This window comes from Pristis pectinata, chromosome 26 (assembly GCF_009764475.1).
Source record: "Pristis pectinata isolate sPriPec2 chromosome 26, sPriPec2.1.pri, whole genome shotgun sequence".
NCBI lineage: Eukaryota > Metazoa > Chordata > Chondrichthyes > Rhinopristiformes > Pristidae > Pristis > Pristis pectinata.
In genome coordinates this window covers 17353682-17381648 of record NC_067430.1, presented here as the reverse complement: position 1 = coordinate 17381648, position 27967 = coordinate 17353682, and the positions used below count along the sequence as shown (strand labels likewise).

General features: G+C 45.6%; 1 protein-coding gene across 1 annotated transcript; it reads right to left on the bottom strand.

The window, feature by feature from the left end:
• Positions 1-731: 731 nt before the first annotated feature.
• Positions 732-27967, bottom strand: LOC127583537 (tumor necrosis factor receptor superfamily member 16-like). The gene is made up of 11 exons (XM_052039626.1): positions 27549-27967; positions 20940-21039; positions 13699-13827; positions 11249-11398; positions 11066-11159; positions 7305-7446; positions 7056-7143; positions 6559-6633; positions 4692-4720; positions 3529-3841; positions 732-2942 (listed from the first exon to the last, which is right to left on the bottom strand). Exons 1-11 carry the CDS (start codon positions 27609-27611, stop codon positions 2593-2595), a joined length of 1533 nt encoding a protein of 510 aa, XP_051895586.1. The 5' UTR covers positions 27612-27967; the 3' UTR covers positions 732-2592.

The window sequence follows — 27967 nt, the reverse complement described above, 5'->3', positions numbered from 1 at the left end:
CACACATTCATATGCATGCCAATACACACACAGGGCTCTGATGGAAAATTCATCCCCTCTGCCATGACATTGTAGCTCTTACTATTCTTCCTTATAGTCAATGAATCATGTGAAATGGCTTCTGCTCTCTCTCTCTCTCTCTCTCATACCTCTGTAACTCTGGAGTTCGCTCTCCCCCCCAGATATCTATTCTTGGCTCCTTTTCAGCATCCACCTGTTGCCCTGCAGCAACATCATCCCCAGCTATAGGGTTAGTCTGCACATCCAGTGAGAGAGCAGCCCCATTCAGTTTTGCCTCATCAACGTTTCTTGTGTCAGGCCACTTGTCCAACAGTTTCTTCCAGTTAAACATTGTTTTCAGCCTTCAGTGGCGCTCAGACAATCTAACATCCCCCCCGCCCCCCCAGCCTTGCATCACTCTGTCCTCCAACATATAAGGTGGGATTTCCCAAAGTCAACAGATCCAGCTCATGATTATGAATAAAGACACTTGTCAACACCAGCTCCCATGTCACACACTTAATGTCTGCAGCTGAAGCCTCTGAGCATTGTGCATTCACTGTGTTCCCACGAAGGGATGAAAGGAAGAGTACTGGGTAACATTTTTATAGTACCATGCGGTTTTTACATGCACCACTGTAACTCACTGACTGCACCTCATTTTAAACATTGCTGAACAGGTTGGATGAAGAGGGAGCTGTTTCAATGCCCCATTTACATGAAACACACTAGAAGGTACAAAAGTATTTATTATCAATTCCATTACACATATAAAAATCTTACTTACGAGGAATTACATCAACCACATGCTATCCTCCCATGTACGTTCACCACTCTTTCTTTCCCCTGATTTCAAAAAATTAGAGTGAAAGGGAGAGGTCTGGTGATGAGAGAAGTGGGATGGTAGAGTGAGGAAGTAGAGACAGGAGGAGAATGATCAAAATAGAATGGAATAAGGAGAAGGGAGAGGAATGGAAAGTAAAAAGGAGAGGGATAGGGAGACAGACAGGGATGGAGAGGAAGGGAAGGTGTGAAAGGGAGAGCAGAGGGCGATGGGGTTGGCTGGGAGGGATAAGTGAAAAGGTGTTTTTTAATCACAATATTTGCTTCCTAATAATTCTGAATAATAAACTGCATTAATATAGGTCTAAATAGTCATATTTACATTAGCTTTTTTCAATCCAGTGTGTATTTTGGGATACCAGTGGTGCTACTCTCAGATAAAGTTTGATGCAGTTGTGTTAGTTTTGGAAAGATGGAGTGAAAAAATTGTCATTAGCTCATTAATGTCTGTTCCAAACAGACCTGACTGGGATCTTGCATGAAATACACTCCCACACTTTGTTTGAGCATCAGAACATCACAGGATGGAGCTCCGTGGAAACAGGGTAGAATTATTGAGATATGAAAGAGTTGGGACGCTACACTTCGGAGAAAAGACTTTAGGATGATCTGATTAAAAGTTATGTGGTGATGAAGGAATGGACTGTATTCAAGTTATCAGTTTGTTCCTGTTCCCATGAGAAACAGGGACAGGCCACATAAACCTTCATCCTACCTCAAGTCTACCCATCCTTTCCCCATCCATTCCTTGACTCCATTAAAATCCAGAAATCCATCTTTCTACCAATTAAATGCACTCAGTGACTGAGTAGCCACTGTCCTCTGGGGTAGAAAATTCCAACATGAAGAAATTTCTCTTCATTAGTTTTAAATGTCTGCTCTTTATCCTGAGCACCAATCCAGGCACTCCAGCCAGGGGAAACCATCTTGCAATATCTACCTTGGATGTTTCAATGAGGTCACCCTATTCTTGTAATCTCCAAGGAATGTAGGCCTATTTTACTTAGTTGGGGAGGATGGGGGGGGGGGGGGGGGGGGGTGGAAAAGGAGTCTTGTGTTGTCCAAGTTCATTGGATCTTTAGATGATACCTGGCTTTTCCTCAGGGAATAGAGCAGCACTGGAACAATCTAATGACTTGGCAGTGAACACCAAAGCAAGAGCAAGACCCCGTGTCTAGATCCTGGTAGGGAACATTGTCTTGTATGAGGGGGGTAGGTACTGCAGGGAATTCAGGGTGGTTCCTTCCTCAACTGAGAGCAAGAGGGAGCAATGTGGAAGGAATTTCCCCTCTATTTATAGCCTCCTGCAGGGATACCTGAGGTTTTGGGTGGGGAGGGCAGTGTAACATATTGTGATACAGGAAGGGTCACACTGGGTGAGACAGGCTGGATGGAACAGAGTGACAACTTGCTGGTAATGTTGTGACATGACTAGGCAGTGCTCTACTGGGGATACTTGGCATTTACAGATCTCAATAACAACCCATGGATCCTGGACTGTCTTGTCATAATCATAAAAACTGCTGTTTTATTCAACGAGGTGTCGAGGTCTGAACTGTAGCTCTGGAGATCCCCACAAATTCTCCATTCTCCATCACTTGGCTCATGTACAAGTGGGTGAAATTTCAAGAGTTTCACAGGCGAGTTGAGCACCAGTAGCTTAAATAGTAGCCTCACTCACAAGCCCTCCAAGGCACAAGTTGCCTTCAGCACAAGGACACAGGCCATTCCATGGCCTTCATTCCTCACTCAGTAAACATTCCCAGAAGTGTCCTGGACTGGAAGGTGTGACTCCTTCCCGTCCTCCTGGTGTGGCACTGAGTTATACCACCAGCAATCCTTCTGCACGGCCTCCACCGAGCCACCGTCCTCTTTCCACTTCCCTGACTCTGAATCCTTCTGTTCCTCCTGGATTGGAAACCCTTCATCCACTTCAATTCCCTCCTCCTCCTCTGGAGCATGATACTGGTCCTCATCTGAGCTTGGGCCAGCAGCCTTGTCCTCCGGGCAATGGCAGCAGTTGACAAAACACTTGCCGGTGTTTATTGTAACACTCACTGTCGGATTTCCAATGAATTCCAAAACAGGTGAAGGGGTTCCTGGACAAACATATACCAATCAGTGCTGACAACCAAACCACCCAAATCATTAGAGCTCTGGATCCAGGGAAACAGGCTCTCAGTGGAACCAATGGATTCTGGGACACCACATCACTTGGGACTCCAATGGATCAGGGGCACAGCCTCTCACTGGAAGCCACTATATCATAGGAGTAGGTGTTGGGGGAAAACAACCTCTCATTTCACTGGATCCAACAGCACTGGATGAAGGCACACTGCCTCTCCCTGGGTGCACTGGCTCAAGGCACTGACTCTGGGGTCTCTAGAAACTAGCTTCCCTCTGGTACTGTGGATAGTTGAGCATGCTTGCAGACACTAGTAGATGGTGGTGAATTGAACACTGGATAGTCCCCTCCTTTGCCCAGCAGTCCATCTCTGCATCTGGAGGAAATGATTGGGATCTTATCCTTGACTTTCTAAGATGCTGTTAAATATTAGGCCAGGCTTGGACCAGGCTTGGGGATGTGGTGGGCACATGGATATCCATGTCCATGCTGCTCCTGCCTGGGAGTAGCTCTGAGCGCTATCTTTGGATGTTAACCCGATGAACCTGGTGACATCCTACCTGAGCTGGGCCGGGATTCCCGGCTGATGTATCCCTGGTCTTCCTGACAATCCATCTGTGAATAATTGTTCAAAGTAGCAAAGTGCGCCTGCATCTGATCCTCCTCCTTCAGGCTGTTCTCCACATCCGGCTTCCTCCTGACGCCTCGTGACTCTCCACTGCTGGACCTGGATAATGAAGGGAGCTGGTCTCCTACTGGCAAGGCTCCACTGTTCTGCCCACAGGTCCCATTCCTGGGGACCACTCCCTCTGGCTCAATTTCATTCCCGCTAATTAAACAGATCGCCTCCATTTGACTGACATTCTTCACAGGCTGGTAGAGAAAGGAACTGGTTTTAAAAAAATCTCACAAGCATCAACAGTATGTCCACAAACCATTGCTGCACTTGCTCCTCTTCCCCTCCCCCTCCACTCCCCAGCACACTCCCACAGCCCCTCCCAACAATGGTCAGCACCCAGTTACTAAGCAAGAGGAAAGGAATGGCACAGAGTCAGTGGCTTGCTTTTTTAATCCACTATCATTATATTACTTCTATTTCGTCTGTGCACTCACTGAGCACACACAGCCCCTTCCTCCAACTCATGTAACACTCAGCTTCTGACTCCCACTCCTGGGAACTGCATTGTGCATTGCAGCAAGGTTCTATTGGGGCCCCTTGTGGCTGGTGGTCACCACTGCCCATTCCCCATGGGGTTCACACTACCAGAGTAAAGTTGCACACTTCATGTCCTGTGAGTGGACCCAAAGCAAGGGAGCCTGCAACACACACAACATTCAAAACATGGGACAGCACAGTGACGCAGCCAGTAGAACTGTTGCCTCACCAAGACCTTGGGGCCCGACTGTGGCACTCTCCCTGTTACCGTGTGGGTTTCCTCCCACGTCCCAAAGATGTGCGGGTCGATAGGTTAATTGGCCACTGTAAATTATCTCTAGTGTGTAGGTGAGTGGTAGAATCTTGGGGTGGGGGGAGGGTGGTGAGTTGATGAGAATGTAGGGAGATGAAAAAAGATGGGATTAATGTAGGATTAGTGTAAATGAGTGGTTGATGGTCAGTGTGGACTTGGTGGACTGAAGAGCCTGTTTCCATGCTGTATCTCTCTGACATTACGACTCTATGGTCTGGGCTTAGTCTCCATTGACAGGTAACTTTAATACTTACCACATCAGCCTTCAGATCAGGCTTCCTCCCTAAGAAAGAAACAATGAAAAGAAAGAGTTAAATCAATTATAAAGGATGTGTTAGAGTCCCGGGGGTATAGGTTTGAATGAAGGAATACAGCTGGATTCTGAGGGTTAAACTCACATGTGGGAGAAGGGAGGAACAATGGTGGCAGAAAGCTCCCAATTCCCAAATAACTTATTTATTCTGCAAACCCATCGTGAATTCCCCTTGTGGGTAGTGAGACATTGTGTTATTATGTAGTTATAATAAAGAACTACAGTTCCCAGTAGGCAATGCAAGGGGTCACATGGGGGAACAGAAAGTGGCTGTAAAAAGAGAGGGAAAGCAAGCCAGTCGGGTGTTGGTTAGTAAAAATGTTCAGATGTTAGATCCACGCGAAGTTTGTCTCTTGATGAAGAACAAACATAACAGTCACCTTGTTGAGTCACTGCGGTCCAAAGAGCTTTGGAGCTGCAAGATTTGGACAATGAGGAAAAAGAGATATTTTTCCAAATGAAGACAGTCTGTGACTTTGAGGGGAACCTGCAAGTGCTGAAGTTACTGAGCGCCTGCTCCAGGCTCCAGTCCTTCAGTGTGGTCAAGCTGCAGGTTTGGGTGGCGATGATGAAGCAGTCTTGGTGAGTTGCTGCTATACATTTTGCACTCACACATGGTGGAGGTGGTGAACATCTATGATTGTCAATCAAGTGACCTGCCTTGTCCTGGATGGTGTCAAGGGTCTTGGTGCTGATGGAGCTGCACTCATCCAGGCAAAGGGAGAACCAAAAAGGTTTTGTGGAGTCAGGAGGTAAGTCAGTTGCCCAATAATCCTCTGGCTTGGTGGCTATTGTAGGAAGCGAAGTGCTGGGCCACAAGGATGGATGGTCCAATTCAATTCCAGTGCTTGAAATGATCCACAGTGTGTCATAGATGCCCAACTTTATGTTGATAGATCTGGTCTGAATCTGTCTAGCCACGCATTAAGATGGAGACAAGGGTTTGTCTCCACAAGGACTATGCAGTGGATACTCATACCAATTCAATTACTGACTAATGCAGCTGTGATAGGTAGGATTGGTGAATCATTCTTTCACCATCTACTACAGATCCTATCTGGCAGCAGGACCCAGCCAGTGGTAGTGCTACTGAGTCACTTCTGGCAAAGGGCATTTACTGCTTCTTCCAAGTAGTGTTCAGCAAATAAAGTTAACAATTCATCAGCTGGACAAGGGCAGTAGGTGGTAATCTGGAGAGGGTATCCTTGCCTGTATTTAAGTTAATGATATGAGTCTTTGTGGCTCTCCAGAGCCACTCTCTCCTGACTATAAACCACTGGTGGATTTGTCCCATTGTAGGACAGGACATACCCAGGGCATGGTCTGGTGGAGAGCTCTCCCAACTGAGGGTAAAGTCTCCAGGTGTTCATGAGGAGGAATTTGCAAAATCGACTATGTCTAAATACAATGCCTTGGTCAGTTCTGCCTTTCCTATTGCATTTGGAGGCAATGGATTGATATGGGTGAGTGCCTTGTTCAGCCATTTCAGTGTAGAGAGTGAACATTGTCGTGGGGTTGCAGTCACAGAGCTCAGAAGCAGGTGAGTGGAGGAGATTTCACCAGTGAATCAGCTGGCACTTCAGTGGTTTCATGCTGCCACATTAGCTACTGTGCCTGACCAGAACACATTGCAAATCAGCAGGAACATTGCCACTCATTGTTATAGTGAGCTGGGAAATCCATTCAGACATGCAAAAGGCTGGGGTGGCCACCAGAGGGCAGGGCAGTTACAGAGATTCAAGGCAAGAGGATGACTAATTCAACAAATCACCAGGGAGCAAATTACAAGGAAATTAATCTCACAATACCTTTTCTCTTGCGATTGACACAGACTGTTATCACAACTGCCACAGTGATCAAGGCAAAAATTCCGACACATATTACTGGAAAATAACAAAAGGAAGTTCAATGTTAACACTGAGACAAATTGAAGTGAGGAAGGGAGTCAGGGGGACAGCTTGGCTGAAATCATTCCAGCACCACAGTCTCAGGACAGAGGCTGGTGAGTTACATCCCCCCAGAGAACTGCAAACCCATGACGGAGGTCACAGGGCCAAGGCTGGAGGAAAGCAAGTTCCCAAGTTGGAGGTGATGAGCTTCCAACTCAGAGGCCACAGGATCCAACCAGCCTTCCATACCCTGGGGACATAGGTGCAGGGGTGCAGGTACCTAGACCACTCAGGACAGGGTAGGGGCCTCCAGGACAGAGGCCCCCATCCCTCCCAGGAAATGGAGTTTGCTGGGACACTGGGCCCAGTGTGGGATTGCAGAACTGTGGAATAGAGAAAGAAACTTCCAAACTCACCCACCAACCAGGAACTAGAAGAAAAGTCTAGTGAAGTCTCTGTGCCGTGGATCATGGTTGGTTCTTCCTTCTCAGTCCAATGCGTGACCTGCTCAGTGAAGCAAGAGAGCTGTCAGAGAACAGCAATGTTGAAGCACACAGTATAAGGTTAGTGAGACCTTCTTACACTGAATGGACCACTCCACAATACAGTGAGGCATGGTGTGGTGTTGATAATATCAACTAATATCAAGAATGGGGAGCTAGTACCTGTGTCAGAGTAGAAGGCTGGGGTGTAGATGTTGGAATGGCTTTTGTCTGAGCAGGGGGCATTGGTAATAATAATTCGCTGCAAACTGTATCGTTCATGCTGCTTCCCTTGCGTAAAGTCTTTCTCCCCTTTGTTTCACACCTGCAAAGCAAGCACCACATAAAATTTTGTGAATTCTTCAAGTGGAGGAAGCAAATACGAAAGTGGTGTTTAAGAGGCATTTAGACATGCACATGAATAGACCTGGAATGAAGGGATATGGATCATGTGCAGGCAGCTAGGATTAGTTTAATTTGGCATCATGGTTGGCACAGACATCATGGACCAAAGGGCCTGTTATTGTGCTGTACTGTTCTATGTTCTACGTAAAGACAGCCATCAGCCGAAAGCAGCTGGTGGGAAATCAATAGAAACTTTAACAAACCCCAAAGGAGACACGATATTGTGCGGTTTCCAAACCACAGTCCACTGCACACTGTGTGTTGTACCTCTCAACAGCAGATCCAGATGTTCAGGCTACAAATTCAGCACAACATCATGGGTCAAAGGGCCTGTTCCTGTGCTGTACTGTTCTATGTTCTACAACTGTCCCAAAACACCACCACCTTGGTTCCAGTCTGGTGTTTCCGATCTAAAAGTTCTGCCTGTGAGGACTCGTATATCCCTGTCTGAGCCTTTCTTGGTGTTGACCTTGAAGTCCCTCACGCCTCTGCGCATTCTGTGCCTGGGCTCCTTCCAAGTGTATATGTAGGAACCACCAATTCAACAATGAAGGAGGATGGTAACCAGGAAATGCTTGGCACTAATGCCATAAAAATTCATTGGTGCCAGAATTGGTGCCCAGGATCTTTAAATGAAGCCACTACAGAGATAGAGGATTCCTCGACTGTCATCTTCCAAAATGTACCAGCTTCTGGAAGACTGCCAGTGAATTAGAAAACTTTTAAGAAATGCCCCAACTCAGGAAAAAAAAGGCAAATTTGTTTGACGTCTGTCATTGGGAAAATGCCAGAATCAGTTATTGTGGAAGTTTGGCATATAGAAAATTATAGGACAGTCAAACAGAGTCAGTATGGTTTCATGAAAGGAAAATCACGCATGACAAATTTATTAAGATACTTTGAGGATGCCACTAGCAGGATGGATAAAAGGGAATCAGTAGATATTTGGATTTCCAAATGGCTTTTGTTAAGGTTAAGAACTTTAGAGTGATATAGTAGTATGGATAAAGATTAGCTAACCAACAGAAAACACAGAATCAAGATAAATGGGTAATTTTCAGGTTGATGAGCTGCAAGTACTGTGGAACCACAGGGGTCAGTGCAAGGGTACTAATAACAACCTACATTAATGACTCAAGTAAAGGGACCATGTGTATTGTGGCCAAATTTGCTGATGTCCTAAAGACAGGTGGGAAAGCAAAGTGTGAAGAGGGCACAGAGTCTGAAAGAAAGTTCAGATAAATTAGCTGATAAATATTTGGCAAGAGACACAAGGTTATTATTTAAATAGTAAGAATAGACAAATGGAAAATTGTTTGAACGGAGAGATAATGAATAATGGTGTTGCACAGAGGGATCCGAGTGTTCTTCTAAATGAAATTTCACATGCAAATACAACAGGTAATGAGGAAGGTAAATGGAATGTTGGCCTTTAAGGGGATGAAAAAGTCAGGTGGGAAGTCTCACTATAACTATACTGGACATTGGTGTGAGCCCTCCGTAAAGTTTAGGCACTATTAAGAAAGATTTTTACATGTGTTGGAGGAAGTTCAAAGAAGATTCGCTGGGTTGATTTCAAGGATGAAAAGAGTTGTTTTTTGGGGAGAGTTTAAGGAGGTTGGTCCTACTGGAGATTAGAAGAATGAGAAGTGATCTTATTGAAACATAAGCTTCTGAGGGGATTTAACAGAGTAAATGTGGAATTATACAACAAAGAGCAGGCTTTGGAAGAGATGGAGATAAGGAGAAATAGTGGTGCATCTTTGGAATTCTCCACCCCAGCGAGCTGTGCGGACTGAGTCCATGACTACATTCAAGTCTGAAATCAATACATATTTCAACAAAAGAGGAAAATTGATGTTTATGGGAACAGAGAAGAAAATGGAATTAAAGCCAAGAGTAACCACAATCTGATTTAATGGCCTCTGATTCATAGTGTTCTCCAATGTTTTGGCCTCCCTGGGCCATTTCCATTCAACTGTATAACATTGTGCTCCCACCCCTGGTTGGTTTGCTGTATCTATGGGACAGACTATACACAGGAACTGTGATAGAACTAGTCCCAATTTGATACCAGTTTACCAATTTCACAGAGAAACAAAGGACTGCAGATGCTGGAATATCTAGATAAAAAACACTATGATGCTGGAGGAACTCAGCAGGCCAGGCAGCATCCATGGAGAAAAGCAGACAGTCAACGTTTCGGGTCAGGACCAGAGCAGTGATAGGTGAACAAAAGAGGGGAGGTGGGGTGGGCACAAGGTGGTGATACATAGATACAGGTAAGAGATAGTGATAGGCAGGTGTGGGGGAGGAGGGGAGAGCAGATCCACCGGGGGATGGGTCAAAGGTAAGGAGCCATCAATTGGCCTCCTCTACATTGGCGAGACCAAACACAGACTAGGTGACCATTTCACAGAACACCTGCACTCTGTCCATGACCGCAATCTGCATCTCCCCATTGCCAGTCACTTCAACTCCCCCTCCCACACTATCACTGATATGTCAGTCCTCAGTCTCCTCCACTGCCAGGAGAAGTCCAAGTGCAAACTGGAGGAACAGCACTTCATTTTTCGTCTTGGAACCTTGCAGCCTAACGGCATGAACATTGCATTCTCCCACTAAAAGTAATCCCCTCAACCTCCACCCGCCCCCACATCCCCCCCCTCCCCCAACCATGCCTCTTCTTTTCTTCCCTTATTTCCTCCTTACCTTTGACCCATCCCTCAGTGGATCTGCTCTCCCCTCCTCCCCCACACCTGCCTTTCACTATCCCTTACCTGCATCTACCTATCACCACCTTGTTCCCACCTACCCTCCCCCCTTTTGTCCACCTATCACTGCTCTGCTTTTCCCTCCTATACTATATTGGGCTTCCCCTTTTCCTATCTTGAGTCCTGAAGAAGCGTCCTGACCCGAAACGTTGACCACCTGCTTTTCTCCACGGATGCTGCCTGGCCTGCTGAGTTCCTCCAGCATCAGTGTTTTTTTTGCCAATTTTACACCCAGTTTGGAATGTACTGAAAAATTATCACAAGACACTTTACTCTGTATCCAGTCCACGAGTTTGTTTGCATGTGTCACTTTTACCCTGTGTGTGTCTTTGTCCATGCATGAATGCACATGCATGTCACTTTATCCTTCCTTGTGTGCCTCTTTGTGAACAGCAGCCCCATTTTTCTGTGCATGGGCACTCTGTGTGTGTGCAAATGCAGTCTTTGTGTGTACTTTCTGTGTGTACGTTGTTCCTTTTCCTTTGTGTTTTTTTTCCATGTTCCCACACAATCAAATATTTTGCTGCATCCATGTCTCGTTTTCCAACTGCATGTGCCTGTCTCTTCTCTCTCTCAGTATCTAACCCAAGCTGCTTGCCCCAAGAGTATTTAATGGATTGGTGTAGCAGGAGCTTTACCTTGTATCTAGCCCACAATGTATCTGATACTACCTCTGTGTCAACAAGAAGCAGAGTGCTAACTTCTCAGGAGCCCATGTATATCATATTTATAAAAGACACATTTCTAACAAAAGGAAGCACTTACTCAGTGTGGGGTCTGCACTCCTCAGTGTAAGAGACTTTATCGGAGAATGTTCCAGAAGCACATGGTGCACATTTCACATCGGTATCTTTAGTTCCTGGGATTCAGAAACACAAAGTTAAACTTTGCAGGAACATCCAACCTTTGAAAATCCCAATAATCCCCAAAAAATGGATCTGATCATACCTTGCTCAATTACACCATAACCTTCCTTGCACTCGGAATATTTCCGGCATTGGTTACAGGTTTTGCCAGCAGCATCAATGCAGTAGGAACCCTCACGGCATAGACACACCCTCATGGAGGTTGATGTGCAGGCCTGAACCTCTTCCTGGTCTGTAGTGGGGGAGAGAGAGGAAAACATGCTGCTGCCACTAAGGTGTGAAGGAAAGGTCTTATGTGCAAGTTCCATGAACTAATACATGGACACCTTGCAAGTCACATGCTACTGATTCCCAGCAGCAGATCCAAAACTAAAACCTTCATTAGCTGCCACTAGCCAAATAAATAATTGACCTTCACAGGTGCAGAGAAGTACTGAAACAAATAACTTCCATTTCTAAAGCACCTCATAGAATCATGCAGCACAAAAACAAGCCTTCAGCTCACTGAGTCCGCACCAACAATCAAGCACCCATTTACAGTGGAGCTTAGACCCTTGGTATCTGTAGGCATGATGGAGTGATTAAAAGAATCAAGAGACCAGGATTAGCGAGTAAAAAAGATTCATTGAATGAGGCCAGGATTGGGGATATGTTTAACCAAAAAATCTGAGGCTCTATTCTCTAGAAAAGAAGATGCAATATAGTTTTTTTTAAATTCCAGAAGGATCTTTTAGAATAGTGAGCAGGACACATTTCCACTTGTAGGGAGCCTGAAAGTAAGGGCTAAATGGAAGTCACTAACTATTCCAATTGGGAATTCAGGAGAAACCTCTTCACCCAAAGAATGATCAGAATGTGGAATTTGCATCACAAGGAATGGATAAGAAAATCAATGTTGCATTTGTAAAAAAAACTAACCACACATTTGGAAGAAAGGAAGGTGTGGATATACGGAAGTTTTTTTTCCAGGAGAGGTAGGAACAGACTTGTGGAGCATAAACATCAGACCATTTGGCCCATCTGAGTTATGTTGATGTTCATGAGGAACATGCAATTTACTGCAGATAAAGACTGAGTCCAAGAGCACTTTCAAATCAAAGTAACCTTGTTGTGAAGCAACAGAGAAACAATTTGGCCCCGGACAAGACAAGACAAGGTGGCACGGTAGTGTAGCGGTTAGCACGATGCTATTACAGCGCCAGCAATCAGGGTTTGATTCCCGTCGCTGTCTGTAAGGAGTTTGTACGTTCTCCTGTGTCTGCGTGGGTTTCCTCCGGGTGCTCCGGTTTCCTCCCACATTCCAAAAGACGTATGGGTAGGTTAATATGGGTTTAAAATGGGCGGTGCGGACTCGTTGGGCCGCAAGGGCCTGTTACCACACTGTAAATAAAAATTTTTTTAAAATTTAATATGTAACACAGAGGAGGGATGTGGTTGGCAGGGTTGTGGGATGAGTATTAAGAATCAGGGAGGGATCTGGGAAGTGCATCCCTTCATACTTTAATATACTTGCTCCACGAGCCTTTTGTTTTGAAAGCAATCGTTACTTGTCTTGACCCGTCCTGTACAGGCCAATGTAGTGATTTCTTTGCAGCTGCTTGGATTTGGTTCTCAGGGACCAGGAGGGATTTTAGCAGTCAGCGGCTCCCCATGTCAGATTGTTTCAGATGCTCTTGGAGTTTGTCCAAATTACTTACTGTGGAGAGCTATAAATCATTGGTCACTTAGCAGCAGCGGTGCCAGAACACATCACATATGTTGCCTGCATTAATGAACGAACAAAGGAAGGAGTCCCTCATGGGAAATGGCAGTACCACCTTGTCTGAAATGTTCAGGAAGTGTTGAGAGTGTGTAGTGCAGCTCAGAGGTTGGGGGAAAAGAGATAAGGGAGGTCTTTCACACTGGAGTGACCTGAACTCCCGGATCCCTACTAGTTTTCACAATTACAGGAGAGTCCAGGTAAAGTCTGGAGAATTCCTCAGGATTCCCAAAAGTGGGTGAAAGCCCAGAATATCCTCTTCTCATTTCTGTGATGCCTCGCTGAGTGACAATCAGCCATTTGCTGCACCCAGTCCAACTACTCCCAAGGCATTGTTGCACAATCTCTGTTACCCCATTCCCTGAGATTTGGAGTTAGTGGGGTAAAGGCAGAGGTCAAGTGATGACCCATTGACCTACTTATGAGAGGGGTGCAAAGGTGAAGTTAGTGCCTATTACAGGGAGGCTGGGGTAAGTGGTCAGGATGTCTCAAACCACCTTCCTCTCCTGAAGACACCAACTCCAGCAGGGATATTAGATATGTCCAGTCACTCATGGAAATGGTTGTCCACTGTGGAACCCCCAGGAGGTGAGCATCAGCAACGTATTTCAGTCACAAGGGCACTGCCAATCCTGATCCCAACTCGTCCAAGACCACTGACCTATTCCCCAACCAGAGGAATCACTGGTTAACTTCTCCCTAGACCCTAGGCCACGTGGGCTTTGGTAACCTCACCCCCGTCCCTGCTGAGGAACCAAGCTCCCATGACGTACCTTCACTGCACTGAGCTTCACATCCCCTGCACTTCTTCAGTGTGTTCCAATATGCTGTGTACTGGTTATTCCCACATGGCCTGCACTGTGTGTCCATGTCCTTCGAGCAAGCCTGGAGCTGATGTGTACCTGAAATACAGAAAAGACCTCAAATCAATGGCAGGCAAAGGTCCAAGACTGGGAACTCTCCATTTAGGGGCATGAAATTCCACCAAGTGAGTCAGCACAGGGAGCCTGGGTAAATTGCCTTTAACCCTCCGTCACAGGAGTTACTGACCTTTCATCTCAGCCAAAAGTAATGACCCAGGCAGATCAAGGGACGGTGCAAAGACATGCCCTGCCCCTTGAATTCCTGAAAGGGTTAACAATGTGTGTCAAATAGGACTTGGATGACTCAGTTTCCTGAAGACAAAGGCAAATGCAGAGTTTCCAATTTATCACAGTATCGCCCTCTCGCAGGCCCGGCTCTGGCTCCAGTTCCTCAATTGTCATTTCCTGAACATTTTACAATAAGTTAATGAAACAATTTCCCATTCTGGCTCTGAAAACAGGCCCTACGGAGCCACAGTGAGGTGGGAGGCAGGAGGAGGGTGCAGAGAGAAGGGGGCAAAAGCTGAGGGTCATGGGAAGCAGTTACTGGGTGGATGTGAGAGGCGGAGGTGTTAGAGCAGATCAGGAGCGACTTTGTAGCTGATACTGATCATTGATAGATCGTTTAACTTCCTGCTGCTAGGTGTTAGAAATTAGGATATAGGGCCTCACAGAGTGGACCGACACCATCCCCCACCACCTCTGAGTGGGTCCAGCTGAGGTGAGAGGGGCACAGTACAGCTTAATGTGGTTACACAGGACCAGTCTGTGCCTCATTTGGAGATTTGGTATGTCACCAAAGACTCTTGCAAATTTCTACAGATGTACGGTGGAGAGCAGTCTGACTGGTTGCATCACCACCTGATATGGAGGCTCCAATGTGCAGGATCGAAAGAGGCTGCAGAGGGTTGTAGGCTCAGCCAGCTCCATCACAGGCACAACCCTCCCTGCCATTGAGGACATCTTCAAGAGGCGGTACCTCAAGAAGGCAACATCCATCATTAAGGACCCTCACCACCCAGGACATACCCTCTTCACGTTACTACCATCGTGGAGGTGGTACAAGAGCCTGAAGACCCACAGTCAACGTTCCCCTCTGCCATTAGATTTCTGAATCGTCCGTGAACGTATGAACACTAACTCATTTTTCCTCTTTTGCACTATTTATTTTTGTTACTTATAGTAATTTTTATGTCTTTATGTCTTGCACTGTACTGCTGCAAAACAACACATTTCACAACATATGTCAGTGATAATAAACCTGAAGAGACGGGGGCAAGAGAGGGAGATGGGGGGGGAGGAAGGGGGAGAAGAGGAGGAAGAGGGGGGCAGGAGGAAGTGGGGGAGGAGGGAGGGAGGAAGAAGGGGAAGGGGGCAGGAGGAGGGTGGGAGGGGGGAGGTGGGGGGGACAGGAGGAAGAGGGGGAGGGGGAGGAGAGAGGAAGAGGGGGGAGGAGGGAGGAAGAGGGGGGAGGGGGGAGGAAGAGGGGGGAGGGGGGAGGAAGAGGGGGGAGGGGGGAGGAAGAGGGGGGAGGGGGGAGGAGGAGGGGGGAGGAAGAGGGGGGGAGGAAGAGGGGGGGAGGAAGAGGGGGGGAGGAAGAGGGGGGGAGGAAGAGGGGGGGAGGAAGAGGGGGGGAGGAAGAGGGGGGGAGGAAGAGGGGGGGAGGAAGAGGGGGGGAGGAAGAGGGGGGAGGAAGAGGGGGGGAGGAAGAGGGGGGGAGGAAGAGGGGGGGAGGAAGAGGGGGGGAGGAAGAGGGGGGGAGGAAGAGGAAGGTATGAGGGAGACAGAGAGAGAGGTGGCCAAGAGAGAGAAGGCATAACCTGCCCTGACTGTTTGTTCAGGCGCTTGTTCCAATGGATTGTTCTCACGCTGTGGTCAGAAGGCTCTGTTTCACTACAGGCAGCAACACTCTTACAGGAAGTGGAAGATGAAAAATATGTCCTGCAAACAATTTCTGCTAAAGCTTCACCAAGAGTTTCATTTGCAGGCTTGGCTCAGAGCGGTTTCTCAGAGCCTACACGTGTTCCTGCCGAGTTTCCTTGCTGACTCACTCTCTCTGATTCAACCTATTAGTGTCCAACCCCAGATTTGGCACTGTGCCACACTGATAAATAGCCGCAGGAATATTTTGGATCTCAGCTGTAATCATTCAAATTACTAAAATATTACACCTACACTTTCAGGGGATCAGCCACATTAGTCATTCCTGGAAGTGGACAATATGGCCTTTGCAATCTGAGTCACCCCCTTTATCTGTCCATTACCCAAAAGAAGTGTTGAGAGCTTGAGTGTGCAGAAAGTCTGCACTCCACCTCGGGCTGTATTAATGACTAAGACCAGCATTATCCCACATCTGGGAACTTCTGCATTTATGATTCATTTACTAATCTGCCCCGCAGACTAAATGTCGAGCCATACACACAAAGATGTTTCTCTTAAAGAAAGGAACTGTACAGATTCAGCACCTGCTGGGTGAAATGTTCCCCGTGCCACTGGCTCCAAACTTTCCTGCATCCTCACCACAAAATTCAGTGTCAGAAGTTTGCAAAGGAACATCTAAACAAGCCTGATGCGTTTTGGAAACAAGTCTTGTGGTCTGATGAAGTTAAAATAGAACTTTTTGGCTGCAATGAGCAAAGGTATGTTTGGAGAAAAAAGGGTGCAGAATTTCTTGAAAAGAACACCTCTCCAACTGTTAAGCATGGGGGTGGATCGATCATGCTTTGGGCTTGTGTTGCAGCCAGTGGCACAGGGAATATTTCACTGGTAGAGGGAAGAATGAATTCAATTAAATACCAGCAAATTCTGGAAGCAAACCTCACACTGTCCACAAAAAAGCTGAAGATGAAAAGAGGATGGCTTCTACTACAGGATAACAATCCTAAACACACCTCAAAATCCACAATGGACTACCTCAAGAGGCATAAGCTGAAGGTTTTGCCATGGCCCTCACAGTCCCCTGACCTAAACATCATCGAAAATCTGTGGATTGACCTCAAAAGAGCAGTGCATGCAAGACGGCCCAAGAATCTCACAGAACTAGAAGACATTTGCAAGAAAATCCCCCAAACAAGAATTGAAAGACTCTTAGCTGGCTACAGAAAGCGTTTACAAGCTGTAATACTTGCCAAAGGGGGTGATACTAAGTACTGACCATGCAGGGTGCCCAAACTTTTGCTTCGGGCCCTTTTCCTTTTTTGTCATTTTGAAACTGTAAAAGATGGAAATAAAAAAGTACTCTTGCTTAAAATATTAAAAAATGTGTCATCTTTATGCCTTTTGGAAATCAGGTCATCTTTTACTCGCTTAGCTACTCAAAGTAACAGAAATTTTGACCAGGGGTGCCCAAACTTTTGCATGCCACTGTACATTAACGATTTGGAAGAGGGGACCGAGTGTAGTGTATCTGAGTTTGCTGATGACATTAAATTGACTGGAAAAGCAAATTGTGCAGAGGATGTGGAGAGTCTGTAGAGAGATACGGGTAGGTTAAGTGAGTGGGCAACGGTCTGGCAGATGGAGTACAATGTTGGTAAATGCGAGGTCATCCACTTTGGAAGGAAAATTAGGTGATCAGATTATTATTTAAATGGTGAAAGATTGCGGCATGCTGTTGTGCAGAGAGACTTGGGAGTGTTTGTGCCTGAATCGCAGAAGGTTGGTTTGAAGGTGCAACAGGTTATCAAGTAGGCAAATGGAATGTTGGCCTTTATTGCTGGAGGGATTGAATTTAAGGGCAGGGAGGTTATGCTACAACTGTACAGGGTACTGGTGAGGCCGCACCTGGAGTACTGCGTGCAGTTCTGGTCTCCTTACTTGTGGAAAGATATACTGGCTTTGGAGGCGGTGCAGAGGAGGTGCACCAGGTTGATTCTGGAGATGAGGGGGTAGCCTATGAGGAGAAATTGAGTCGCCTGGGACTATACTCGCTGGAATTCAGAAGAATGAGAGGGAATCTTATAGAAACATAAAATTATGAAAGGGATAAATAAGATAGAGGCAGGAAGGTTGTTTCCACGGGTAGGTGAGACTAGAACTAGGGGATGTAGCCTCAAGATTCGGGGGAATAGATTTAGGACAGAGATGAGGAGGAACTGCTTTTCCCAGAGAGTGGTGAATCTGTGGAATTCTCTGCCCAGGGAAGCAGTAGAAGCTACCTCATTAAATATATTTAAGATACAGTTAGATAGATTTTTGCATAGTAGGGGAATTAAGGGCTATGGGGAAAAGGCAGGTAGGAGTCCATGGCCAGATCAGCCATGATTTTATTGAATGGTGGAGCAGGCTTGAGAGGCCAGATGGCTTACTCCTGCTCCTATTTCTTATGTTCTTATTAAATGAAGTAAGCCTTGGCTTGGTTCAGCTAAGGTGTGTGGGATGAAGAGGTGAAATCATCACAGAGTCAGACCCTGAGATTGGATCTCTGGCGTTTGATCAGTCTCTTGGATCTCCTGCACTCACTCGGCTCTTGTAACGAAGGCTGCATCTATGCTGGATCAAACCATGTTAAATCTCTCAATGACCCAGCTCCTGCCCTTCCAAAACCCCTCACTCTGCTCTGGGCCCTGACCCCACTTCATCACCCTTTTCCACACTGTCCTGGGCCCTGCCCCCTGCCTCTCATCACACCGACCCAGCCCATGCCCGCCCCAATCACCCTACCCTAGGACTTGTGCAACACCCTTCTAAAACCTCACCTGTCTCCAGTCCCCCTTTCCTGGGACCTATGCCCCACCCCTTCTAAACACTCTGCCTTGGACTGGCCGGCTATCATTCTGCTCTAGGCTCCACCATCAGTCTTCCCTGAGCCTCAAACCACCATCAATGAGCCAGGTCCCCAAGCATCTCCCCTCCATCACCCTCCCCTAGGCCATCATAGCACAGAAGCACTGGGGTTCAGTCCCCTCCCCTGAAGGTGCCAAATCTCACTGGGGTTCAGTCCCCTCCACTGAAGGTGTCGACTCTCACTGGGGATCAGCCCCCTCCCCTGAAGATGCCGACTCTCACAGGAGCCAGACGGCCTTGTATACAAAGTCTAAGTGGCGGTTCAAATCATGGCATTAGCAGACCCTTCTACCAAGTAGGACACACCCCAGCCCAACTGTTTTGTTATTTTGTGGCACTTAGGGTCCTGGCTGAAGATGTTGGACAGAGGTTTACTGGTAACCTGCTCCAGGTGATTCAGAACAATTGGACCAGCAAAGAGAGGGTGGGGGCATGGACTGACTTCAGCTTAAAGTGGCTCCCAGGGGTAGACTGGAGAAAGTGTCAATAAAGGTGGACAGAGAGATCCATGGAACCTGTTGCTTATCCTGCCTGGTCTAATTTGGTTCTATGAAACTGACTGAGAGTGTGTGGACTGGGATCATGGCTGGAGGCAGAGTTGGGTGACCTGATTTTGGACCTCCAGCCGATGCCCCCAGAACACTCCACACAAAAAGAAGGTGCATTTCACTGTGTGTTTCGATGTACATGTGACTAATAAAGATATCTTATGGGGTGGAGGTCAGCTGCTAGCAATTAAACAGTTAAATACACACACGTTTGATCCTGGAGTAACCTGATTTCAAAGGTCTGACTGCAGCTATTTTTTGTCTGAAATTGGGTGTTTTTGTACCTCCCGTAGAGAGCTAAGAACTGACAAGAGCATGTTCTCTGCAAGGTCTTACGTAAGACCTCCACTGAGGACAAAAATTGGATTTTCATGCAGTTTGGACTGGAACAACTGCCTGACCCTGTGCTTGCTGCCTAATCTCACAGCAAAATTAAATCCGAGTATTGTCTACAAGTGGAAACACAAGAAATTCTGCAGATGCTGGAATCTGGAGCAATACACAAAAAGTGCTGGAGGAATTCAGCAAGTCAGGCAGCATACACAAGGTCACCACAAGATCATAGTTAATGCACAAAGCTAACAAGCTAGTAACCCTTCACTTCCCAGACACTACCCACATTCCCACAGCACATACTGGCCTCAAAACCGAAGCCAGTAAAATGGTTTGATTTTCTCGATAATCAAGTACAACAGTTTGTTTTATGGTTTCTGATCAAGTCAAAACTTGCAAGCGTCATGTCTATCTGATGTTTGTGCCGGTGCAGTGCTCTGTTATCAGACTTCCTATCTCTGTACCACTTCCCAATGCAAAAGCATTAGTCTGTAGTTTCCAGGCTTTTATTCTTTCAAGAGCTGAGCATCATCAGGCACTGTAGTTCAAATCAAATAAACTCATCATTTAACATGTCACCATTGAACTTCAAAAACACAAGGTCACTGATTAGCAAAACCTGTGTTACAGCAGTTATATTTTAATGCTATTAACAGATGTATTTCTACAATGGGCCTCACTGCACAGAACACTGTCTCTGCATGTCTGACAGCAAGTGGTGGAAGGAAGGGGTAGAGAGATGGGGGCGTGAGGTGTGAGAGTCAGATGAGGAGGAGGAACATAGGGCGGCCTATTGGGATACAGAGGTGATGGGAGAGGGGGTGGGGGGGTAAACAGGAACACAAGAGGCTCCTGGGGAGATAGCAGCTTTAAAACATGGTATGGTAGCGTAGCGGTTAGCTCGAAGCTATTACAGCACCAGCGATCAGGGGTCAATTCCCGTCGCTGTCTGTGAGGAGTTTGTAGGTGTCTGCATGGGTTTCCTCCGGGCACTCCAGTTTCCTCTTACATTCCAGAAACATTCCAAGGTAGGTTGATATGGGTTTAAAATGGGCGGTGTGGACTCGTTGGACCAGAAGGGCCTGTTGCCCTGCCGTATAAATAAAGTTTAAAAAAAACGAGACAGCAGTTCTGAGGCAGTCCTGCCATGGACTTAGTGCTGACCTGTAACCTAAACTCCCTTTACTTACCTTAGCTACATGCTTCGATACCCCAAATCAACTTGAACTTATCAATCAATCTTAATTTTAAAAGCATGAATTGATCCCAATATTTACAAGCTTTTGTGAAGCATGTTTAAATTTGGACTCCTTTGTGTGGCAAAGTCTCTTTGTTTCACTCTGGTTCTCATTTTAAGACCGTTGCCTTCATTTAATTTAATCATTATTGATAATAGTTTCTACCAATCCAACCATAATTTCAAACATCTCACTGGGGTTGATTCTTACAACCATGTAAAATCAAGGGAGTACTATACAATCCTACCTGGTCGACATTTGCTGCAGCACAACTGAAGTCCTCTAGCAATGTATTCTGTAGTTTTATTTGAGCAGTCTGACAGACTTTTCCTAATGGTGGGATAATCCTGCACAAACAAGGTACAAATGCAGACAGAGTTACTAATTGCGTGCAAACACACATAGGACACAGCATAAGCATAATCCTGTATAAGCACACCCACCATATATATTCACCTTAAATCTATATCTATATCCTTAATGTTTCCTCCTGGTTATCAACCTAATGAAAATAGCACCATCACATTCCCCTCATCATTTTACACTTGCTGAAATATCCATGGTCATGGAGAATAACTACAGTCTATTGAATGTTTTCCATAATAAAACTGCTCCAGCCCTGACAACACCTTCATAAATACAATCAATATGGTGCCTCCCACCCCACCAGTACGTCTTCCAGCTGTCTAGTTTTACTTTCCAAATTTGTCCAGAAATACCCATCTGAACTCTGCATCCTCTGTACCTTTCACGTTGATTCAATCTTTGCTAATACAAAGATAGTTCAATTTTTTATAATTTTTGCATCTCGGTAATTTGCTTGAATACTTGCTTTTGAAATTCCCTGAATGTTTAAAATTCTACAGTTATACTGCTATCAGTGCCATTTCCCCTTTTTCATTCCTCAGTTCAAACCATAAAGCTTCATTTATTTATCCTTCCAACTTATTGGTGATCTTCACACCTGAAATCATTGAACAAATAATGCAACGTATCCCTGCACTTGAGAAGTCAAACAGCTTATATGCCAAATGACAAACAACAAGCCTGTTGAAGTTCTAAAACTTGACGTAGTGGAGCTTCCTTCACAAATTCACAGCCTAATCTCCCACATCTATGAAGAGAAGAACATGCCAGAGATGTCATAATCAAGACCATCTTCAAGAAGGAGTCAGATCAGAATGTGGGAACTACAGAGGGATCTCCCTGCTGTGTGCTATAGGGAAACTCAACACCAGGCTCCTCCTCAACTGCCTCCTCCCACTGGCCCAAGAGTTGCTCTCTGAATTACAGTCTGGATTCCACTCATCCGGGAGCCAGAATGGACATAACTTTCACTTCAAGAGATATGCAAGGAGCAGAACCATCCACTGCACATGGTCAACTTTAGCCTCTCAAAAGCCTTTGACTCCATCAGTAGAGAAAGACTATGGAGCTCAAATTTGGCTGCCCATAGAAATTCAGCTCCATGCAAGCAATGATCTTAACCATCAGGTCCATGGCAGACCCAATCTCAGTGTTGACTCATGTCAAGCATAGCCCCAGCTCTTTTTCTTAATCTTTCTCACCATAATGCAACACCTTACCTTCAATAAGTTTTATGTGAGAGTGAAGCTGATCTACAGAACTAAATGGGAAATGATCCAACCTTTTTAGGCTGCAAACCAGAAACAAGGTCATTCCAAATTTAACCATCAAGCTCTAGTAAGTGGATAAGATTTGCAGATGTGCATGTTCTCATTGTTGACATTCAGTGAAGCATAGAAGAGGATGTGCCTCATCCTAAATACCTGTGAAGGTAAAGTCCTGTGCCTTCCCCCATGGTACAAGACAGGTCTTATGACTAGACCCTGGAAAATATGGACTACTTTCCATATCTTGGGAGCCAGCTCACAACAAAAGCAGAGTTCAATGACATAGTTCACCATCCCACCCCTTTGGTCATCTGAGGAAAGGAGAGAGTTTGAAGATCAGCCCCAGTAATTCATGCCCTCCAGTGCACTTCTGGGACATGTACTACTAACAACAGGCACCTCAAAACACTAGAGAAGTGCCACCAGCTTCCTCTCCCCAAAATCCTTTGACAGGCTAATTGAACCAAATGACAGTGTCCCTTCAGAAGCCAAGACCACAGCACGGAGCCCTTGATTACAGTCAGTCAGCTCCAACAGGTATGCCCAACACCAGCCTCCCAAATCAGACATTCCATTCCAAGCACTGTCAGAGCAAGAAATTACCGGGAGAATAGAGCAAACAATTCAAGGACTTTGCCAAAATGTCCTGGAAGAAGTGCAATATCCTCACTAACTTGTGGAAATCCCTAGGCCAGGACCACTCAAAGTAAAAAAGAAGCATGCAGGATGGCACTGAGGACCTTAAATCCATGCGTCAGGAGCACAAAGAAGCCCAGCATAACCACTTTACAACCTACCCCTGCCCCATTTGTCAAGCACTTCCTGTCCCATCTGTGGCCAAGTTAGTGGGCCTCAAATTGGCCTAACTGGACACCTTAGAACTGGAGTGGAAACATGTCGTTCTCAATGCCAAAAGGAAAGGAGACTCCCATAGTAGGCCGGATGAAGGAGTTGTTTTATATCAAAGCAGCACCACATTATGAGACATAATATATTTTGAGTCATTGGTAGCAAGAGTTACAAATTAAGTGCAGGGGGAAACAAAACTATAGCAGATGGAATTCAATATTAGGAAGCAGATCATCTACTTTGGATCCTAGAAAAACAAATTAGCATACTTTTTTAATGGAAAGAGATAGGGCACTTAGTAGGAGGAAAAGCATTTTGGTGAAATTATACAAAATCTGTAATAGCTAGAAGGGAAAGAGTATTGAGAGATATAGAGCAAATGCAGATATAGGTGAATCACACGTTATGGGGGAAGAGGGGTTTGTGTCCCTAGAGAACAGTCCATGTCACACTTTTTTGTAATGCAAAGACACACTAACTGTGTGTTAGTGCATCAAGAAATGCAAGTTGAAAAAAAATTGTGTTTGCTTATTTACTTTTTTTTCCCCCACATAAATTCTGTGAGAGCAAATTTTATTCAGTATCTCAAATTTTTGGGTAGTGATTTGTGAATTCTGTGATGGCAAATTTCCATTAGCCCAACGGCTGTATCCCAGGGGTCGTCTGTGAAGTAGTTGAGATACAGATCAGCTATATTTTAACTGAAGACTATGCAGCACTAATTAGTATATTTTTGTTCCTAACATACGAAAGGAGATGCACAAGACGCAAGCAAAGATAAGGGAATGGAAACACCTTTTCCTCTCTGCCTAAATGTTTCAGACAGAAACGGAGACAAACAAAAATATGCAAAAAAAGAGAGATGGAGGGACAGAGAAAGATACAACAAGGTACAGAAAGACAAAGAGGAGGAGGTTTGAAGAAGGAAACAGATACAAAGAGAGACAAAATCAAACAGACAAGGACAGAGAGAGACATAAATAGGCAGATAAGATGCGCGCACACACACACACACACACAAAGGCAAAGAGAAAAGAAATGCACAAAGAAAAATAGATAGACAAAAAGAGAGGCACAAAACAACACATCGAGACAGGTAACGAGAGAAAAAAATAAGAGAGATTCTACTTCTCACCCTCAAAGATCTGACTCTCTCTGGTGTTCAGGTCAATGGGCTGAGGGCAGTCCTGTAACTTGCCAATAATTACCAATGTGCTAGAACATTAGAAGAAAGGAAAAGGGCTAAAATAAATGTAAGAGCTGCTCATGGGTCAAGCAAAGGGGCGGGTCATTAACAAACATAAATAGTCTGATAAATCACAGCTAAAACATTCAACTCTGAAAACATTCCAACTCTTATAAACAGGAAATGTAGCACAGAGAGCAGAGCACAGGGAGTGTGAGGCAGTGGCTCCCATGGCAGGTCATAACATGAGAGAAATCAAGATACAACACAGATTTCCTTCATGTATGCAATGCTGTCCCTCTCTGTGGCTGCATTTGAACAAACAAATTGCACAAGGTCACGAAAATGCTGTCAAAACTAATACCAAGTTGCTGCTCAGAACTTCCTCCGTTCTGATCACTTGGTTAAACATATTCCCACTGTCTCAGGTGCTGCTGATGTTCAATATTCAGTTCACACACATCCAGTCATTTTAATTCCAAACTAAAACATCTTGCTCAACAGCCTCAGGAGTTAAGTGAGGTGGGACCTGCCTCGTGACAAAGCAGTAGATAGGTGTATTGGAGCTCTAGGGAGATCAGGAAAGGCATTCCACGGATAGGAGTTATACTCTAGAACCTGCCATTCTCCCTAATTGAGTCCAAATTAGGAATGGTAATCAAAAATTCAACCACAAAAGACATCGCAGCTGAGCCTGATCCAGGTTTTTAAAAGGAGAATTAAGACTGTGATGAGAGTGGGAGACCTGGCTAACTAGCCACTGTTTGCCCAGGGGCACTTTGTCCCTCCAGCTATCTAAATTGAGACTGGCCACCTCAATGCAGAGCCATTGAGTTAGTGGAGGCTTCAGCCTAATCTCCCTGCAAATTCATTGTATCCATGAACCTCCCCCAGTGTTAATCTAAAACTAACCAACATGCAGCTTCTGCTGACGAATTCCCTCTCTAAATATAGCACTCAACCAGACACAAATCAAATGCAATGACTTCCAAGAACTAAACATCATCAGGAAATCAACATCTTAATGAACCATAATCTGGATAAACTATGTTTTCAGAATCCTCCCCTGGGTAATTCCACTATAAACCACTATATTTTCTCAAAAAAAACAAGAAAAATGCAGATGCTAGAAATATGAAATAAAGGCAGGTTAAGCAATATATGTGGAGAGACAAGCAAAATTAATATTTCAAGTTAATGACCTTTCATCGGAACTAGGTAAAGTTAGAAATCAAAGATCTATCTTTTGCAAATGAGGAGGAAGAGTGGAAAGAACCCCCTGTGAAGGTGCTGGCCTTCTCTCCTGAAGGTGCTCATTGTCACTGGAGTTCATGTCCCTTCTGCCGAGGGTGCTGACTATCACGGGGGTTCACTCTCCTCCTCTCCTGAAGGTGCTGATGCTCCCAGCACCACATAACAGAGAGGGAGATTAGGATGTTCAACTATGAACCATCACCCAATTTTGTCCTCATTCAAAATTCCAAAAGGTCAGGGATGTAGAACAGGAACCAAAGATGCTTTACCTTGCTATTATCTGGATGAGGGACCAGCTTACATACCACAGACATGGCCTGGCCTACATAAATCACCAATATAAACCCTGGTGGTTCTATAAATAGAAGCCCTTTACTCACAGAATGTGGGTGTCACTAACAAGACCAGCATTAGCGGCCCATCTCACGCTGTACCAAACCACAAGAGAATATTTGCATATTAAAAATTCCAGTTCAGTATCATTATACATCTCAAAATGCCTTTAAATATTCTGTCCCCGTCCCCTTCCCCCTCCTCCTCAGGTCCAGCAGGTATGTAGATGACCAGCTGTGGCCCTGCAAGGCTGGTCATCTACATATGGAACAGTGTCAGTCAGCGAGGGTGATACCTGGGTCAACTAAGTAACAAATATCCCCATTAATACTCTTTAATATAGCACAGCCCAGCAATTTAATTTATTGATACAAGTCTGGTACACTGTAGCTACTATTGGACAGGGTGCACTACGGTAGGGCTGCTGATCAAGACAGTAGCTCAACACCACCATCCAAAGAAGAATTAGGGATCAAAAATAAACGCTTGCCTTGCTAGTGAAACTCACATAAAAAAAACAAGTAAAGCCAGCAAACAGCCTCTGGACAGAGTACCCAGGACAGGGTATAGTGCAGATGGTGTCCGGGACAGGGTACAGCACAGATGGCGTACACAACAGGGTACAGCGCAAAGTACAATGCGTTTGGCATATAGGACAGGGTACAACACAGACAGCAAACACGTCAAGATATAGTGCAGACAATATATGAAACAGGGTACAGTGTAGACAGCGTACAGAGCAGGATACAGTGTAGACTATAGTGTGACAGTGGACAGGACAGGGTGTAGCACAGTTTACAGGACAGGCTACTGTGTATGCAATATACAGGACACAATACATCACTGTCAGCAAACAGGACAAGCTACAGTGCAGCTGATGTACAGGACAGGGTACAGTGCAAATGGCACACAGAACAAGATACAGCACATTTGGCATATAGGACAGAGTACAGCACAGATGGCGTATGGGGCAGAGTACAACACAGGCAGCAAACAGGACAAAGTACAGTGTAACAGTATACAGGACAGGGTATAGCACAGACAGCACACTACATGACATTGCATAATACACTGAACAAGGAACACTCGGTATATATTGGTCAGGATGCAGTGTAGGAAGTACACAGCACAGGACACGCCGATCACTGTGAACAGTCTCCCCCTCAATGGTCCTGTGTTAAAACATTCCTTGCTGCAATATCCTGTGTGTAAAACCAGCTCTTCTCATCTCAGCCCTCCGCTCCCTTCATTCCTCCGATGATTTCCTTCAGTCTCTGCATCTTACGGATTCCTCAGTCAGGGGAAACAATCAAATTCCGGAATGTTTTTGACATTTTCAAAGAACCGTCCTTAATCTAATCATAAATGGATTCCGCTGTCGGTCACCCAAAGTTCAGAGAGAAGTTTCACTCTAATTCTCTTTTTTTTTTGGCGATTCCTTTAAAATGTTCTCCTCAATTCCCTGTTTTTCGCCACTATCCCTCGGTATTTCTCTAACTCTCCGATTCCACATTCTTAATTTCTTCTTTTCACCCAAATCCATTATTCTGTCTCTCTCACCGCCCCCACCACCTCCCGTGTCAACTTGTCTCTCACCCACCTGGTGAGCCGCGATCCCGGGCAGCACGGTCAGCAACAGGTACAGAAGGCGATGGCAGATCATATTACTCCGGAGCAGAAGGGCTGTGGGCAGAGGGGTTCGCACCGGGCGCTAAGGAACTGGATCCGAGAGCAGCTCGAAGCGCGGAACTATTCGCTCTGCTCGGAAACCGAACGTCAGATGACTCAGTCTGGGGTGGCGCCGACCATTGCGCCATTTAAAGGGACCTGCATCAACTGAGGAAGGGGTGGTGGTCTTCAGATCCAGCATAACCCAGGGTCACCCAGCGCAGCCCAGGGTCAGCTAGTTTAACCCATGGTTCTCCCAGCATAATCCAACGTCATCCAGTCCAACCCAGGATCTCCCAGAAAAAAAAACAAGCTCACCCTGGACGTTCCTGCGACACAGTACAGAGATAT

What these genes read in the sequence shown, in the direction of transcription:
- LOC127583537 (XM_052039626.1), bottom strand. Translation starts at nt 27,611, where the DNA reads ATGATCTGCCATCGCCTTCTGTACCTGTTGCTGACCGTGCTGCCCGGG. An exon ending in AGCCTTCTACTCTGACACAG is followed by an intron (nt 7,144 to 7,304) that starts GTACTAGCTCCC and finishes TTCACTGAGCAG; the next exon opens with GTCACGCATTGGACTGAGAA. An exon ending in TTCTAGTTCCTGGTTGGTGG is followed by an intron (nt 6,634 to 7,055) that starts GTGAGTTTGGAA and finishes GTTATTTTCCAG; the next exon opens with TAATATGTGTCGGAATTTTT.